The 20,089-nt window shown below is 33.7% G+C and overlaps 1 protein-coding gene across 1 annotated transcript in view; it reads right to left on the bottom strand.

The window, feature by feature from the left end:
* Window positions 1–19,823, bottom strand: part of E23 (Early gene at 23) — a 128,499-nt gene extending 108,676 nt beyond the window's left edge. Inside the window, exons 1-2 of the mRNA XM_070313691.1 lie at window positions 19,251–19,823; window positions 14,122–15,132 (exon numbers count right to left, since the gene is read on the bottom strand). Of these exons, the coding sequence (XP_070169792.1) occupies window positions 14,122–14,234 (113 nt within the window). The 5' untranslated portion in view covers window positions 14,235–15,132; window positions 19,251–19,823. The remainder of the gene's footprint in view (window positions 1–14,121; window positions 15,133–19,250) is intronic.
* Between the last annotated feature and the right edge of the window lie 266 nt (window positions 19,824–20,089).

Below are 20,089 nucleotides of genomic sequence, written 5' to 3'. Positions count from 1 at the left end.
GAGAGAATCGAGGATTCCCATATTTTCAACATAGACGTGGTGAAAATGATAATAACAATCGAAATCGTAATAATATACGATAATTTTTTTCATTATTTCAATTTCAACATGTGTCTTACTTCTCCTTCGAAGCACTTACAATATTTCATTTATGCTACAGCGGTCAACATATCGAGCGATTCTTCTTGGCTATTGTAAAAATCACAAGGTGTAAACATATATATATATATATATATATATCTCATGTCTAGAAATTAATTTTAAAATTTGTATTCATGTATTTATTTTTATACTGACAACTTATACTGACTTGATCTCCATTTTAAAAGAATTCGTCTATTATAATAAAATAATAAAAAAATGAACACAAAAGATTCTATGAGGCTTAAATATTATAGTGACATTTTATTCAAATTTGATCGTAATAATTAAGAATTGATTGAACTTTTTTTCTCTTTTCTCTCTGCGTCGAGAGATGCGCCAGGATGTGCCAAGATATCGTATTGTTTTCCAAGACGGGCAAAATAGGCAGTGTTTGATTTTCTGTCGCAGGGACGGGGAGGGCTATCAACGATCGCGAGAAAATAATCGCATTCTCGAGAGCGTGGTACCGCTACATAATACGCGTCTCGGCGTGCGTAGTCGTCGGGCTCCTAAGGCTATTTCTGTACGGACGCGAAGCGGTCTCGGGCGCAAGAGCAGTTACCGCGGAGGGTGTCTCCTACTCGTACCAGCCGATTATCTTCTCTTCTCCAAAAGAACTGCGATCTCGATACTATCGTTATAGAGTTATAGACAGAGAGATTATAGATAGATAGAGAGGAAGAGAGCTCTATATATTGATAAGGATAATCGAAGGAGAGGGATAGATTTTGAATACCTTTTTTATTATATATCCTCCTTATTATATATTCTATTCTGGTTGAAAAATTTTTCTATCCAGCGTAGCAAATCATATAATAGGAGACATATTTACATAATAGCAAAAAATATTATCGATATTATAATAATACAAGTAATATTATAAATTTTAAATACGTGAATATAATAAAAAGATGCATTTTGTATGAGAGAATGATTAAACAAATGAGCGTTCACGTTATCAGCTATTATTATCGAAAGCGAAACATCAAGGTAAATATTGAATCAATACGAGACGGAGATTTCAAAATAACTCGTTAATCAATTAACTCGTTATAATATAAAATGCAAATGTTTATGTACATTAATTTCATATGTATTAATTTCTATTACATTATAATCCAAAGTGGTTTGAGATAAAAAAATGCAAGAAATATGTACTTCGGATTTTTTGATCATCTGTATTGATGTTTGTATTTCGTTTTTAAAATGAATTTAAAAAAAACTAATTAATCAATTAACTCGTTTTAATATAAAATGCAAATGTTTATGTACTTTAATTTCATATGTATTAATTTCTATTACATTATAATCCAAAGTGGCTTGAGATAAAAAAATGCAAGAAATATGTACTTCGAATTTTTTGATCATCTATATTGATGTTGGTATTTTGTTTTTAAAATGAATTTAAAAAAAAAACTAATTAATCAATTAACTCGTTTTAATATAAAATGCAAACGTTTATGTACATTAATTTCATATGTATTAATTTCTATTACATTATAATCCAAAGTGGCTTGAGATAAAAAAATGCAAGAAATATGTACTTCGAATTTTTTGATCATCTATATTGATATTGTTACTTTGTTTTTAAAATGAATTTAAAAAAAAACTAATTAATCAATTAACTCGTTTTAATATAAAATGCAAATGTTTATGTACTTTAATTTCATATGTATTAATTTCTATTACATTATAATCCAAAGTGGTTTGAGGTAAAAAAATGCAAGAAATATGTACTTCGGATTTTTTGATCATCTGTATTGATGTTTGTATTTCGTTTTTAAAATGAATTTAAAAAAAAACTAATTAATCAATTAACTCGTTTTAATATAAAATGCAAATGTTTATGTACTTTAATTTCATATGTATTAATTTCTATTACATTATAATCCAAAGTGGTTTGAGATAAAAAAATGCAAGAAATATGTACTTCGAATTTTTTGATCATCTATATTGATATTGTTACTTTGTTTTTAAAATGAATTTTAAAAAAAACTAATTAATCAATTAACTCGTTTTAATATAAAATGCAAATGTTTATGTACTTTAATTTCATATGTATTAATTTCTATTACATTATAATCCAAAGTGGTTTGAGATAAAAAAATGCAAGAAATATGTACTTCGAATTTTTTGATCATCTATATTGATATTGTTACTTTGTTTTTAAAATGAATTTTAAAAAAAACTAATTAATCAATTAACTCGTTTTAATATAAAATGCAAATGTTTATGTACATTAATTTCATATGTATTAATTTCTATTACATTATAATCCAAAGTGGTTTGAGATAAAAAAATGCAAGAAATATGTACTTCGGATTTTTTGATCATCTGTATTGATGTTTGTATTTCGTTTTTAAAATGAATTTAAAAAAAACTAATTAATCAATTAACTCGTTTTAATATAAAATGCAAATGTTTATGTACTTTAATTTCATATGTATTAATTTCTATTACATTATAATCCAAAGTGGCTTGAGATAAAAAAATGCAAGAAATATGTACTTCGAATTTTTTGATCATCTATATTGATATTGTTACTTTGTTTTTAAAATGAATTTAAAAAAAAACTAATTAATCAATTAACTCGTTTTAATATAAAATGCAAACGTTTATGTACATTAATTTCATATATGTATTAATTTCTATTACATTATAATCCAAAGTGGCTTGAGATAAAAAAATGCAAAAAATATGAACTTCAAATTTTTTGATCATCTATATTGATATTGTTACTTTGTTTTTAAAATGAATTAAAAAAAAAAACTATTTAATCAATTACCTCGTTTTAATATAAAATGCAAATGTTAACATTAATTTCATATGTATTAATTTCTATTACATTATAATCCAAAGTGGTTTGAGGTAAAAAAATATCTACTTCAAATTTTTAAAGTGATCATTTATATTGATGTTGCTGTTTCGTTTTTAAAACGAATTTCAATGGGATCGAACGCGCTTATCAGAGATCGAAGTGGCAAACCGCCACTTTCTCAAAGTTGACTTAATCGGTTTAACAAGGACGATGCGAAGACACAAATCGTGCCATTGTTTCAGCAAAGAGCGATTCAAAGCAAATAGCATTGTACGGTACTCCGTATTGAAACGCGTTGCGTGTATCGTAGCGAAGAAACTGGGACGGCAGCAAGAGCGATAACAAAGGAGCCACACTGCAACGCGTTTGCAACCGTACAATACAGAGTGTCGCTGAGAGTTATCCGTTCGTCATTTCTTTCGTCCGGGAAAAAAAAAATCTCCGTTCAATTCAGACTCCGATTTCCTTTCAATAAAAATGTAATATCGACAGTTTTGTTACGAGTTATGGACGATCGTTAAACCGATGTCTTGAGTTTCAACTTTTGTTTAAAGCGATCAAATAACCAAATCTTAATCCCTAGTTTACTTTCAGCGAACTATACCTTAACATAATATTAAATAAATTACATTCTTATTTAGAAATAGCTTGCCGAAAAAGTACGCAGTCCATTTTATTTAAAAAAAAAAAAAAAAAAAATACAATCTATGATGAATTGATCAAACTTTTCGCGATTGAGAGAAATAATGATATACTTTGGTTACACCCTGTATATAATATACATATATTTGTTTATGATGTCGGCATACATATAGATATAAAAGCGAATGGTTGACTAGTTCGTTTATCTCGTCTCTCTTTCTTATATTGTATTTTTCACACCATTCGCTCCTTTAACTAGATCTTTTCTTTTCTTTTTCTTTCTATAGGATTATAATCTTTCCGTTTCTCCATCTTTCTTCATAATCAAAAATTATAATATATATATATATATATATATATATATATATATATATATATATAGTAAGCTTATTAAATAAAGTATGGGCAAGAAATGTAATTTTAAAATAAAAGTTCTTCAAAAAATTAAATAATAAAATCCAGCGTACACACATATGTATACGAGCTTGTAAAAAAAAAAAAAAAAAAAAGCCTAATATTAATCATGATATTTGAATTCGATATTAATATTATAATATAATATATTTAATAATATATCATATGATACATTATATTTTTATATTACATTATATATTAATAATAATCCGAAAAATTAAAATATAATTATTTTTAAAGATTTTTGTAAAATACATATTTTGTTTAGATATACAAAGGAGAGAGTAATATCGTTTATTTTATTACATAATGCTTTAGGTTTGAAAGATTATTATTGATATAATAAAGCGGAGACAGAAGAGACAAGTTTAAATTCCGATATGTACTCAATTCAAGTTAGCTACGTAAAATCTTCGCTCTCTTTCCTTCCCTTCCGAAACACTAGTGGCTGCAACTGTAAATTTATTACAACAAGCGCGAGCCGCCTTTTGTTATTGCCCCAATGCCTTGGCGAAACCATAATCGCATCACATGGTCGGTAATAAGTGCACCCGGTAAAATTGCCCACTAAATCTAAAGTACATAACAGCGGTGTGCGCTTCTTTTCAATTCGGCTTACGGGCCGCACTCTCGCGTTTAACAGTCGGCAACGTGATTTCCGGCCCCGTCGTCCGGCCCGCGCGGAACGTCCTTGGGCTCTATCTCTCCTCTCTTTCTCTCTCTCTCTCTCTCTGTTACCCGCTCCTTACGAACTCGAAATGGAAGAGAGGACAAGCCGCTCGTATAACAACGCGATAGATAATAAGCGCGCGCCTCCGAATGCCGTTTCTCGCGTGAGGTAGGTCAGCGTTACGCTCGCTAGGCATCTCGTGTTTCTTCTTAAAGCAGAAGGATCGAATTTAAATTCTTTCCCGAGGAAGACACGTCCTGGATTTTACAGAGCGAAAAATTGTCAACTCTCTTGACAGCAAAAGCGCGGTTTCGATTTAGATTGAAAGTGTCGCATGCTAAATTTATCGCAATATCGTTATCCATTTCTTAGGATAAAGGCAATTATTTTATCTCGCGCATCTCGATCAATAATTTATTATCCCGCTATTATTCTATTACAATTAAAAAATTATATCGCGTTCTTTATTTCCATATTATTTTCTATACCTTTTATACCAATTAGGATAAAAATTGTACTTTAATATATTGTCGAGAAATATATAGGTATGTTAAGACTATATAAAAATATGTAAATGTGAGATGAACATTACAATGTATAATATATCTTCACGTGTATTCGCGGCAGTTTTTTTTTGTTATGCGTCATAAACTTGATGAAGATAAGCTACAGTTGTTACAGACGCAATATAAAATATATTTTACGCCATTAGAATTTATTTTACGCATTTAAATCCTACTGTCTTTTTTTTTTCGATATTAAAACATAGTTGTCTAGAGATAATACTACTTTACTACAAGCTAACGCGTGTTTTTCAACAAACCCTCAGGCAGTTTACATATACACATATACATACAGGATGTTCCATTTTAAAGGACCCACTCAAATATCTCAGAAACACTGCGTTAAATCGAAAAATGTTTCAAACAAAAATTGCGTGACTTCAAGGGGGCCATAAGACGGTGACAATGATTTGACCTTGGAAAATCATTTGAAGGTCATGTGAAGGTCAACTTTAAAATCTTAAATAGAAACCCCCATTTTTTATTTAGTATTCTTGTAGCTGACATCGAGAGCTTTCCAAAACACTATAATAAAGTATTTTTTCATTAAGTACTTTTTGAGTTATTTTATATTTTAATGTGACATATTTTGATATAAAAAATAAAATATTTCGTAAAATATTCAGTTTTCGATAATTTTACCGTAATACTTCTATGTACAGAATAATAAGACAAATTAATTAGTGCCAAAAAAAAAACAAATAATTGTTTAAAAAAATACATTGTAAATAATTTTCTTAAAAACAATTTTTTTTTTATACCAATTGATTTGTCTCATTATTCTGTACAAAGAAGTATTACGGTAAGATTATCGAAAACTAAATATTTTACGAGATACAATATTTAATTTTTTATATCAAAATATGTCAGATTAAAATATAAAATAACTCAAAAAGTACTTAATAAAAAAATACTTTATTATAGTGTTTTGGAAAGCTCTCGATGTCAGCTACAAGAATACTAAAAAAAAAATAAGGGTTTCTATTTAAGATTTTAAAGTTGACCCTCACATGATCTTCAAATGATTTTCCACGATCAAATCGTCGTCACCATCTTACGGCCCCCTTGAAGCCACGCAACTTTTGTTTGAAACATTTCTCGATTTAACGCAGTGTTTCTGAAATATTTGAGTGGGTCCTTAAAAATGGGACACCCTGTATATATAATATTAAAGAATTACTAATGTAAATAGAAAGTTATTCGTGTGTATGTGCGAGACGAAACAATTCAATAAAAATTTCTTCCTATGGACAATAAATGAACTCATTGAAGAATATTTCAACATTGATTTATATAAGATTTCACGCATATACATTTATGTAAAGTATAATAAATGCAATGTCAATTGCGAAAAGGCTCGCGATAATGTTTTAACAATTTTCTAAAAATTCAACATGATCAATCGTGAGAAAAGACACAAGATTTATTTCTTTAAAAATTTGGTTGAAATCAATATTATACTCAGAACGCAAAATTGTTTAATATTGAAATCGATTATTCAGAAAATAAATCTTAATGCCATTGTATTCTTAATTGTCTAATATACCCAGATTTGCCTTCTTATTCACCGTTCGAAAATCGGCCTTGATACCACGCTTCTCCCCCCCCCCCCTCTCTCTCTCTCTCTCTTTCTCTCTCTCTCTTTCTCTCTCTCTCTTTTCTCCTTGTAAAGCCCGGCCAATTTAGAGGAAGGGTAATGCCTTATATATTCACCCGCTGTCTTTCTACGGAAGAACGAGTATACCCAGAACGCGAGACACAGTAGAACGACTCGCGTGAGGCAGGTCAGCGACGTCGGCTCGCGACGAGAGGGGAGCGCTTCGTTTTAAACGGGCTTGATCAAGCCATTCGCATTCCTCGTAGTTCATGCGTTCGCCTCGCAGATTCGTCCTTCGTGTTTGCGCGACGAGACGAGACGAGACGAGACGAGACGAGACGCGACGCAACGCAATGCAACGCAACGCAACGCAACGCAACGCAACGCGACGCGACGCAACGCGACGCGACGCGACGCGACGCAACGCGACGCAACGCAACGCGACGCGGTACTTTTCGTGTCGAGCGAGCGTGTGAAAGATTCGCGCGCTAAGATTGAAATCGTGGGCGACGAAATGAGTAGGGGAGTAGGGGAAGGGGAGATTTATTATATTATTGTAAGTTACGGTACTCTCGATACGAAATATATTGATTTCGGTACACGAATACCGATCGTATCTTTACCAGTAAAAAGTTAAGGGGGGAAACCGACGGCGGCTATTTTAAGGATCTTTCTTCTGGTAAACGATTGTTTTTCTTCAACGGAAGCTCTGAAGAAGAAGAAGAAAAAAAAACAAATATTTTCTTAAAATATAAGACAATAGCTTCAGTTGCACGTATGGATTTAAAAAAAAAAAAAAAAAAATGATTTGTTACAAAATAGTGGACTCTTTTGAGGGAAAAAAGTTCCAAGATCAAAGTGACATATTGATCAGTTTTTTAACATCACAAAAAAAAAATCGAAAATTCCATACGTGCAACTAGAAGCTATTGTCTCATATTTTAAGAAAAATATATATATATTTTTTTTTAGAGCTTCGTTGCCTCGCTACGCCCCCCCCCTTTTTTTTTTTTTTTTTTTTTTTTTGAGACCACACTATTGATTATTGTAGCCATAAATATTAATACTTTTTAACGAAAATTTCACAAAAAGTAGTTCAAATTATGCACTATGTGACATTAATTGTCACGTGATTTGAAAAGAGAAACAATTATTTACAAAAAAAAAAAAAAAAAAAAAAAAAAAAAAAAAAAATTCTTATACTAGTTTCTCCCTTAATACTAATTGAAATATTGTAAATTGATATAAATATTGCAGATTGATATTTTGATAAGAAGTGAAAATACTCACGATACTTTATTTTTAATATAAAGTATTTATTATATTTTGATTGTAAGCATATTTTAAAAATATTTTACTGATACTTCATTTTTTATATCTTCACGATTTATCAGTCGCTCGAACGTCATGCTTTTCTGTTCTAAGTAATATCTGCAAACACGACAAATAATAGTCGAAATATTCTACACAGTTATCGCGGATCGTGAATTAATCGTAGATGTATATAATTCAACGTCGCTAATTCGATTTCCGGCGGCGCAATTTTTTTAATGAAGATGTCAAATAAGGATAGTTTAAAGATAAAATTTATGATGAAAAAATATGAGCGTGAAATATGTCTCATTTTACTCACAAAAAAAAAAAAAGGAAAAAAGGTACTTTCCTCTCTCTTCGAATTATTTTTCGAGTCAATTGATAAAAATCGCAACCTGTCTCCGATATGTATATTATTATGAAAGAATCACGCGTATGTATGCGTCATCATTCCGTGCAAATTACGCGCGAAGCTGATAGATTTTATTCAAGGACACATAGTCCGCGATGGCGAATAGTGCATTTTTCTAGACTATTCATTGCGCATTTACCCGAATATAGGGTAATATTCAATCTGTTTAATAGCATGGTCCGCCACCGTCCTCGATTTCATCTCATCGCTATACGCGATGACAGTGAGATATCGCGTTTTCCTTCCTTTTCCCTCTTTTTCGTTCCACTTTTGCGCTTAAACAAAATACTCTCGTTATTCTTTACGCAGGAGTAAACTCGTCTACTTAGTGCGTCAAGAGATTGCGTTTTCTAGTAGCCGACTTATGACAGTTTGTAAATTGCTTGTGCACTTGCAAGCTTTACTCGAAGAAAATAAAAACTTTTTAATAGAGCAAAATATCTTATAATTTAAGGATATCGATTAAAGATATCAATTTATAAAAGATTAGTCCAATAAAGAGTATACTATGTGAAAAGAAATAATATATATATATATTATATATACTGGGTGGACCATTTTAATCCATCCAGTCGAATATCTCAAAAACCAAGCCCGGAAGAGAAAAATGTTTCAAACAAAAGTTGTGTGGCTTCAAGGGGGCCATAAGATGGTGACAATGATTTGACCTTGGAAAATCATTTGAAGATCATGTGAAGGTCAACTTTAAAATCTTAAATGAAAACCCCCATTTTTTATTTAGTATTCTTGTAGGTGACATCGAGAGCTTTCCAAAACGCTACAATAAAGTATTTTCTCATTAAGTACCTTTTGAGTTATTTTATATTTTAATCTGACATATTTTGATATACAATAAAAAATAAAATATTTCGTAAAATATTCAGTTTTCGATCATTTTACCGTAATACCTCTATGTACAGAATAATAAGACAAATTAATTAGTGCCAAAAAAAAAAAAACAAATAATTGTTTAAAAAAATACATTGTAAATAATTTTCTTAAAAACAATTTTTTTTTTATACTAATTGATTTGTCTCATTATTCTGTACATAGAAGTATTACGGTAAGATTATCAAAAACTAAATATTTTACGAGATATTTAATTTTTTATATCAAAATATGTCAGATTAAAATATAAAATAACTCAAAAAGTACTTAATGAAAAAATACTTTATTCTAGCGTTTTGGAAAGCTCTCGATGTCAGCTACAAGAATATTAAATAAAAAATGGGGGTTTCTATTTAAGATTTTAAAGTTGACCATCACATGACCTTCAAATGATTTTCCAAGGCCAAATCATTGTCACCGTCTTACGGCCCCCTTGAAGCCACACAACTTTTGTTTGAAACATTTTTCGATTTAACGCAGTGTTTCTGAGATATTTGAGTGGGTCCTTTAAAATGGGACACCCTGTATATATATGTATAAAAAAATAATTATTGTATTTTCATGTCTTATAACGTTTTTATGTTAAAGATAAGAGATACTAATTAGCTAGCTTAAATTATCGACGATAATCGCAAATCGCAATTTTCCGAATAAACAAAAGAAGAAAAAAATACCATATAAAAAATAATTCTTTTAAATATAATCAGAAAAATGGCTTATATACTTTTTAATTCGACAATTTAAATATAGCATTTAAGTAGAAATCAATTCTTCGAAAATAACATGCAGAACATCATAAAAGTTTACGTGTACGATACAAAGGATATTTATATCGCTTGCTTTCTAGCTCTCTCTCTCTCTCTCTCTCTCTCTCTCTCTCTCTCTCTCTCTCTCTCTTCAATACAATTTAATGATCGAGGTCGTTGAAATCGATATCCGCACGTTGCAAGTCGAGGACATCGCAACTATAGAATAAGTACAAATTAATATCGTGCGTGACGCACGTTAGAAACGTGATTAGGTCTGTTGAATATAGATATATCAAATTTTTTTTATTTTTTTTTTTTTATAATTTTATCAAAATAAAAAAAATTATATCCATCGAATAATTTCAAGTTCTGTATTAAAAAGCGTCATTGTCTTAAAATCTTGGCTTTTATACATAACCTTATATCTTATATATATATTAAAAATATGTATATAAATATGTAGTCATTCTAAATTTTTATTTTCAAAGTTCACAAAATTTTATCGTATCTAATTATCCTTATGTAAAATCATCCTCAATATATATAAAATACTTAGCATCATTCTCTCTTCTAAATAATATATGATATATATATATATATATAATATATTATTAATTAAATTAGTAATTCATTAAATTATATTTTGATCTCACTTAAATAATTAATAGAATATTAAAAATGAAAGACGTTTAGACAGAAAAATTCTTCCTCTTTTCAAACAGAGCAAATTGACAATTATCTCGACGAATAAAAAGAAAGATCGTATTTTGAATACGATATTGTATAAAAGTGACATCGCGAGAGAGAAATCCACTTATCGCTAAAGATTTTTATGGCAATGCTACGCCTGCTGCAGCGAAACGCATAGATTTCGAAAAGTAACTACGTGAATTTCTTGCTCACGCGTGACACGCAAGATGTCTATTACTTCGCGGAAAAAAAAGAAAAAAAAAAAGAAAAAAAAGCATCTACACTGTCGGTGTTAAAATTTAAAAAATTTTTTCATATTTCACACATATTTTTCTAACAAACTTTTATATAATCTTTTAGCCGGATTTATTTCGTACGAAAATAGCACATAGGAGATCTTGATTATATTAATAGGTCCCGTTCACAAATCGGCTGTTAATATTATTATCCCTCTTCGAATCATTGTGTTCCTCTTATCCTCGTTTCTCCAATATCTCTTCACTTTATCTTTGTTCTTCACAGCCTTCCTATTTCGCGAATAGACATATCTAATATAATATATCTAGCTATTGTGTAAAGTTATTAAGTATTATTCGAATGCGAATCTAGGAATGTCGAGTACCTTTGATCATTTTCAATATATTTGCGATTAGAAAATTGGCGCAATGTAAAATAAGAAATCGACACATGGGGAACGGTATCGCGAGAGAGGCGCGCGCGAGAATCCCTAACAGTGGGGGTCACGCGCATGGGGAAAACTGGAACAATCTCATCCCCAGGCGGGGAAGACTCGATTTTTCTCCGCGGGAGAAACTACCGATTTTTCTTTCGATCGCGAACGTTTCTAGGTTACAAGTTAATAAGAGCGCGACGCGGAGCTCGCGCGCGTCGCGCAAGGGAATCGTCTTCCCTATTTTCGCTCCGCGATATAATTTTCGCCGACACGAGGCAAACAGCGCCGCGTATTCTCTCTTTCTCTGTATGGGTAAAAGAGAGAGAGAGAGAGAGAAAGGAAACCTGCTTCGAAATCCACATTTCGCGATGTCATCCAACATTTACGTCGTCGGGAGACAAAACAAATTAAGAAGCCATTTCTTTTCGCGCACACGCACACGCATGTAAATATTGCACGTAATTAGGTGTAATTATAATTAATCATTTTGTATCTTTCAAATATATGAATAATTAAGTATCATTATGATAATTATATGGTAGCTCGTCTCTTCCCAATCTTTCATCTCGCGATTACTGAATAATTGACGAATGCAAAAGTTAAATATGAAAAAGAATTAAGCGCTTTGTCGTCGCACGTTTCGCGATATTTACATATGCGAACGTAATGTATTGTATCTCGCACGTGTTTCACGACGATATAAAAATATCGCTATAAAATGGAACGGACAATAATATATCTTTCAGATAACGCGGGCGTATTATCTCGCGCGTAACTTGCGTTAAGATCCATTGATCGATGATCAGATTTTATTGGGTTTGATAAAAATTCTACGTATTATTTATAAACGGGCGCGTATCATCGATCCTCCAAGTAGCATAGCCGCGATATATTGGGTGATTGCATAAGTTTGTGCCCGATTTAAATATAAACTTCAATATTCAGATTATATTTTAGAGATAACACTTTTATCAATCAATTATATAGTCTCCATTCTTTTCTACAATGGTTTTCCAACCATCTATAAGCTTGTCGATTCCATTTTTGAAGAAAGAACTTGGTTTTTCTTGAAAAAAGTTTCTAAGGTGGTTTTCGACAGCTTCCTCGCAATTGAGATTCTTGCCATTTAAACTATTCTGCAAAGACCGGAACAGATAAAAATCTGAAGGCGCAATATCTGGAGAATATGGCGGGTGCTGCAGAATTTCCCATTGCGACTCCTGCAGTTTTCCCGCAGCTTGTTCCTTTCAGTCAGGAGATGCGGCACCCACGTATCAAGCTTGGAAATGTATCCAAGCTTTTTTAAATGGCGGAAAGCGGTTGAATTATCGATGTTGAGCCTCTCAGCAATATCCTCAGTTGTAATCCTTGGGTTTCTTTCCACTAAGGCATGCACAATGTCATCATCGATGCCAGAAGGCCGCCCAGAGCGGGGTTGATCCTCCATGTTGAAATCACCATTTCGAAATCTGCCAAATCACTTTTTAACTGTTCGGAGAGCAGGAGCGCGGTCGAAATAAACGCTTTGAATATTTTTTTGTGCAATCCCAACACTCACGCCTTTCCGAAATTCATGTAGCATTACATGCCGCAAATGCACCTTTCGTTCTCCATTTTTAACGATTTCTCTTATGCACAAATGGACTTATCTCAACAATGTCTGACGCTAAATTGACATAAGACAACGTCAGCTATTCGGTGTAAGCAACAATTACCACACGAAAACAATAGAACTCCGCCATGCAGCAACTTAATGTCATCTATGAAAATCGGGCACGAACTTATGCAATCATCCAATATAAAAGGCTCGCTGTTATCGGTAATACGTGAGTAACAACATTAAAATCATCGATGGAAGAAGGAAACGAGGAGCGTACCTCCAACATACTTTTCTTGTAAAAATTATAAAGCTCATAATAGCGCGGCGAATCGATTAGTTGCGGCATAAATATCCCGATCACGACACACCGTGTGCAAACGTATCGCCTTTTTTTAATGCATCTCGACATGTTTGAACGCTTCTACTTGCCGATTCTATGCGCGACGAAAGAAATCGCCTAATAGAAAATCCATCAATAGCCATTTCCAATAAAAGTGCGCTCAAAGTACGTACACGGATTATCTCGTATACACTCAACGATAAATCTTCCTTCCCAGTGCGTATCGAGACTGTTAATTGCAGAAGAGATGCCATTTTATGCGTTTTTTTCTTTTTATTCTTCGATTGAAATATAAAGATGAGAATTTTCAAGGATATGCCAGTTTCCGTCATTAAAATGAGGAAAATTAATAATAATACAATTTTATTTCACACAGAAAATGAATCATACTCAATATTTCTAGATAGAATTTTCTTCTGACGTTTTCTTAAATTTTAAAAAGAAAAATATCAAATTTTTAATTTCGATAAACATTTCGAAAATTTCTACTCAAGAATTAAAAAACATGACCGGAACTCATTTCATTTCTATTTTTAGCCTTTCGTGTGTGAAATAAAAATGGAAATAAGAATATAGGTAAGAGTCCTCTCTGGCTGGTTCTTCTTACCTGGGAGCATTGATGATCGGCCGGCCCATTGCCCGTTGCTGGCGCTTCTCGTTAACGGGAAGGCGCAGATAATCCTGGTCGCCAAGGAGGAAGAGATCCTTTGAAATAATCATGTCCACCGCGGTGGCTGCCGATTAACAGCTTGCCGCCTCTTCGATTCGATCTCCTAAATGGGCGATCCGCCTCCTAGACAATGTGGCACGTAGACAACGTGGTCGCCACACGCGAGTTAATTAGAGCTTCACTTTCTCGGCACCGAATCACGTTCATCGACGATGAAAACGAGCCTGTTACTGGCACGAACGCGCACTCGACTCGTGTATATCGCGTATATAATAACAATAGAGGGATTTACCGAAACCCCTTGCCGATAACGATTGGTCTCACACGAACGTGAACGGAGCGATCGCGAAGTCTCTCTTGTCGGGAAAGAATCGCAGATATCGAACGGAATCCCAGACTCTGAAATGGTGGATGATTCAGCGATCGTGATCGAATCTTGATTGTGTGCTGGTTATCGCATCTCGATCTTAACGTCTACGAGGGCTACGAGGTGTGCGATTCCTCGTCATGTCTCTTCCAGCGCTCAATCGATCTGAACGCGATGACTGAGTTTGATCGAGGAGTTTTCGAGGATTGCGGGATCCTGGGCACAGTGAACGTTCGCGTAATCGTCTCTGTGAATTGTGACAGTCCCTTCTTGAGAGGGATCCTTCTCCCGATGGAATCGAGAAAGCTCTCGAGATGTCTCCGACAGGACCGCTCGGTCTTTGGAGATCAAAACTTTAAGCCCGTTTGTACAATGTGTCACATGGCGCGTTGGATCCCACGGATACATTAAAGGGGCAATGCGACAGTTTCTCGATGTCCAACTTTTTGAAAGAACGAGTGCTCGAACGAATACACGCGATAGGATATGGATCGCGAAGTTTCGCACACAAATCAAGAAATATTTCAATTCGTCATTTTTCTTCCTTTCGTGCGATCGAAGTGATAAATGGACGCTTTTTTCTGCAACACAAAATTAAATGGTTACATTATATTTATCTTATCTATACGGATAATCTTACGTATTTGTGTAATTGTTATATGTATAATCATTACAATTATAATTTATTCATCAGCGTTATTAAATTCTCATATTACAAGGCTCGCTTTGTAATATTCATTGTTCAAAAAATTTACTTATGTACGATTTTCTCTTTCAGTTTAAAAATGTTAAAATATCCTCTCACTCTCTCTCTCTCTCTCTCCTTTGTTAATAAAATGATTTAAAAAAGAATTATTCTGTAAATAACTGATAGTTTCGTTCCGCTATAATTTGTTTTTAATTTAATCTGAATTTAAATATTCACTAAACTAAAGAAAAGATGCTTATGCAAATTTTATCATGAATAATTCAATGTTATTTAAAACACCTTTTACAAATAGAAACAGTGTTAAAAATAAATTGGATGAAAATGCGTGTTATAATATCTCTGAATATTCCTTTATACATTTAAATAATGAATGTCATTTCCATCAAGACAACGCAAATAAAGATTTATTCTTTACAATATATTTTAAATGTTTATATATAAATTAATGTTCAATTCTATTCTAAAACAATTAAATTCGAAAGCGTATTCGGATCAAGCCCTAATGAAATATTCAAATAAAGCTTCTTTTTTTTATTTTTATTGTTTCCGGGCACAATAATTAAAATATATTTCGATTCCATTGCACTCTTGATGAAAAATCTTACATTCGACAACATTTTCTCTGTCAATATAAATCACGATTAACTACAAACGTCTACGATATACAAGTATAACACTTTTATTTTATTTAATTATTCGACAAACAATAATATGAGTATCACGTAAAAAAATATTTATTTTATTATTATTCTATAAGAATTAAATCTCTTTTAAGATTCCTTTAAAATATTTCAAAGATAATTCTAACGTATAACAAAAAACATCCAGTCATCGGAAAAAAGTCTAAAAAAAAAAAAAATGAAATAGTGTGCGACTACTTTTTGACAGAAAAAGTGACAAAAAGTAAATTTTATATTAAAGTAGCAACCAAAAATAAATGACACTGTGCATCAAATTTTCCCAGTAATTAAGACTATTTGAGCAAAGAAAAATCTATGTTTGGATAGCCTAACATATAACGAGTTAATAAAAAAAATATAAAATATAATAATTAAATGAATAGTGCATTTTATTAAATATGTAAGCAAGTAACAATTGTTATCGGATGAGAAGCAAAGCCAAAGTATGAATAGAACTCTCTTATGCTCTACAAATTTCCGTGTCAGCTCGAGAAAAAAAAAGTGACTATATGAACCATTTTGACTTTCTAGTGACTTTTTTGTCCCCCACCCGAAAAAAAAAAATGTTACCTAAGTGACCGCATAGCAGCGCTGTAAGCATCGCGCCCAGTGCAATTGCGATGATATATCGTAACAAGATCAATAGAATTGAACGTATAATGTATTATCCACTGGATTGCATTGTTTTATTCATAAAATAAATATCCTCGCGATATATTCGTCCAATTAATAATATTTTTTCACAATAATAATAACATGCGCAACACGTTGATCATTATCCTTTTAATTTTGGTACGAAGCCGCGCGTTATCTCAATCATCTACCTACTATTTCACGATCGGAAGGATTTTAAAAGTTGTCGCTCGATCGTGTAAACTTTTACCCAAGACGCTGTTATACAATTTCCTTGGACTTGAGCGCGAAGAACGTGAGAACAATCGCATATATAAACTCGTTCCAATCCGGCCGATTAGAATGTACGACTCGCGCTATTGGAATCGTTCCAAAGTCAATTTGTTCCTTTCGACGCTAAAGTCGGCCCCTAAGTCTAATTGTTCTCCGGTAACTCGAAACTTACGTCGACGACGATCATTATTGCGAAATATACGTGCTTGTCAATCGGTCGGGGGAGGGACCGAATGGCAAAAGGTCACGATACGTTACTCGGGATATTCGTGAAGTGATGCAAATTCAAAGTTAAGAATTCAGGACCGATCCTCTTCGACGCAAGAGAGAGAGAGAGAGGAAAAAAAAATATTACGTAACCGCGCGACTTACATTAATCGTTTTTCAACTTATTGTCACGATGACTTAATTCTAATGTTTTCGTGATGACGATGAAGGTCGGTGTATTATGGAAATAGCGAACGTAGCCTTGACCGCCTCGTTGAATGTCGCGTAATAGATTTTACATTGCACCGCAAGGAAATGATAATCCTAGAGATATTAACGGTACGAGAGAGAGAGAGAGAGAGAGAGAGAGAGATGCGAGAGCTGCATCACTGGTATAAGTTAACTCGCTTGACATAGGCAAGCGAGGACATTTATTTCTCCAAGTTGCAATTCGTTTGTCACAGGCATAGGCGATAAATTCTTGTTACAAGAAGCTCTTTTCAGCAGTCGGAGATGATGGAAATATTGCAACAAGAGTTTAGAATTTCAGGAAATATTAAATATTCATTATAAGTATGATCTTTCTTTATGATACTTTCATGCTTTATTATGTTAATGATATTACATAATATATATTAAAACACTCATATGTGACATTTCTAATAGACGTGTGTATTTTTAGCACAAGTACCCAGTAAAATATAATTTTAATAATTTAATAAATTTTTTGAAACAATGAAAGAGAGAGAGAGAGAGAGAGAGAGAGAGGGGGAGGGGGGGAAATAAAAAGATACTATATACAGGATGGCCCGGAACGTCCCAGCCAGACTTTGAGATCTTATAGGAAATTTAATTCTAAACAAAAAATTTCCTATAAACGTGGGTTGAAAAATTGAGAAGTTATCGCTCAAAAACCACCGATGCAAAGGAAGAGCGAAAGGTGAAAAGGAAATGAAATAAAAAGAAAATGAGACTTAATAAATTTCTCGAAAAAAAAAAAAAACGATAAAAATAGAGATCTTTTTCTTTTATGAAAATAAAATAAATTTTTTTACACTAAAATAGCACGTAATAGGAGAAAATGAATAGAGACGTGAAAAAACTAATTGTTCTCGAAATGTCCTACCCCCTCTCCCCCCCCACCCACCCCCCTAGCTCCAATACACTTTCGGCATCGAGTAATGAACGATCTAGTCGCTTTACGGATTTCTACCTGATTCAATTTTAATCGATCAAACAATAAGTAAGGAGAGCACTTTTTCTACGTTTGAAACTGGTTATATATCAAAATCCATGGAACGTACAACGATCACGTTGATCGCATTTGAAAGGGAATTTAATTTTCTACAACTTTTGTCTCGGTACTTTTTTTGTCAAAAGACGCACATTTTCCATGATATTCGGAAGAATGTGTGAAATAATCACGATTTTTCAAGAGGTTTTTCGATCGATAGCTTCTCGAGAAAGCATTTCTTCCACCCATGTTTATGGGGAATTTTTTGTTCAGAATTAAATTTCCTATAAAATCTCAAAGTCTGGCTTAATATAAAATATTCATTGGAATAATAAATTTTAAATATCTTTATTTTTGGAAAGCGAAAGAGAGAGAGAGAGAGAGAGAGAGAGAGAGAAGGAGAAGGAGAGGAAGAGCAAAAGAGGACAGAAGAAGAAGAAGAAGAAGCGGAGGCAGAAAAAAAAAGAGAAAAAAACCTTGTGATTGGTTAGCTAATTGATGAAATTATTCCTAATCTATTCCTCATGAATATTATATTTAGCTAATCGTAAAAAATGCACGAATATTTAACATAAAGTATCGCGTATTCCTCGACAACAATATCAAACTATTGGTATCCTATTATAATTTTTACTTGCAATAAATATATCTACTGTGTCGGCGGAAACCGAAAAAAAAAATATGAATCCAATTTTCAATTATTTCTCTCACGATATATATTCTTCGTCTACACGCTCGGCTATTCTTTTTTATATAAATTTTATTTCCCTGAAAACGATCGTCTCTTCAAAGAATCATTTGGCCGGCACGGATGTTGTTAGTCGTCCGTTCGTTTCGCGGGGGAAAAAACGACTGACCCATTTTTTCTTTTTTTTCTCTTTTCTTTTTTTTTTCGTCGTTCTTGCCAGCTTGACACCCGGGATACGTCCAACGATATTAATTACGAAATTTAGAGAGACGTACCTCGTAAATCTCGTCGAACGGATTTACGGGGGTGGCCGTTGCTCCCCTCAGTCGCTCCGCAGTCGCCGATATCGTGGGGGGGTGACGCGAGCCGTTGAATACCCCGAGTGACAGATACGAGATTCGCTGCTTCTAGACTTGACTATCGTCGTGCGACCAGCGCGCAGCAGCCGGCATCTCCTCTTGTCGTCGTCGTCGTCGTCGTCGTCACGAACACCGCCGGTCGCGCCCTGATCGTCGTCGTCGTCGTCGTCGCTCCTGTCACGCGCACACTATACACCAGCAGCATCGGGCACGAGCATGCGGCCATCGCGCGACGGCGGCGCGCAGTCAACGAACCCGCATTTCTTTTCGCCCGAACTTTTGTTTTTTTTCCTTTTTTTTTTTCTTTCCCCTGTTCGCAAAAGAGAGACAAAGACAGAGAGAAAGCGAGAGAGCGAGAGGGAAGGAGAACCTCTCGCGCGCGCACCGTCTTCGCTTATATTCGCGGATCTCCTCGACACACGCGGTTCCTCGCGCGCGCCCCTACACACAGATATATAGGTGTATCCCCCCCCCCCACCGGTGTGGCCGCTTTACACACCAGGAACAACCGACCCTCCCGGTGTCACTGGCTTCTTCTCTTCTTTTTCCTCTACCTCCACCACTGCCTTCACCTCCTCCTCCTCCTCCTCCTCCTCCTCCTCCTTCTTATGCCGCTGCTCCTCTTCGGCTGCGCGCTGTCGTCTCTATCGCGCGCGCGCGTGTCCGCGCATACTCGCGCACCTGTGAGGCTCTATATACTGCGCGCTCGCGCGCATACGCGACGTCCAGCGTATGGGTGTGTACACACGTACGTG

This window comes from Polyergus mexicanus, unplaced genomic scaffold (genome assembly GCF_030449975.1).
Source record: "Polyergus mexicanus isolate NDT 795.1 unplaced genomic scaffold, iyPolMexi1.0 SCAF_25, whole genome shotgun sequence".
Lineage (NCBI taxonomy): Eukaryota > Metazoa > Arthropoda > Insecta > Hymenoptera > Formicidae > Polyergus > Polyergus mexicanus.
This window is presented reverse-complemented; position numbering and strand designations above follow the sequence as displayed.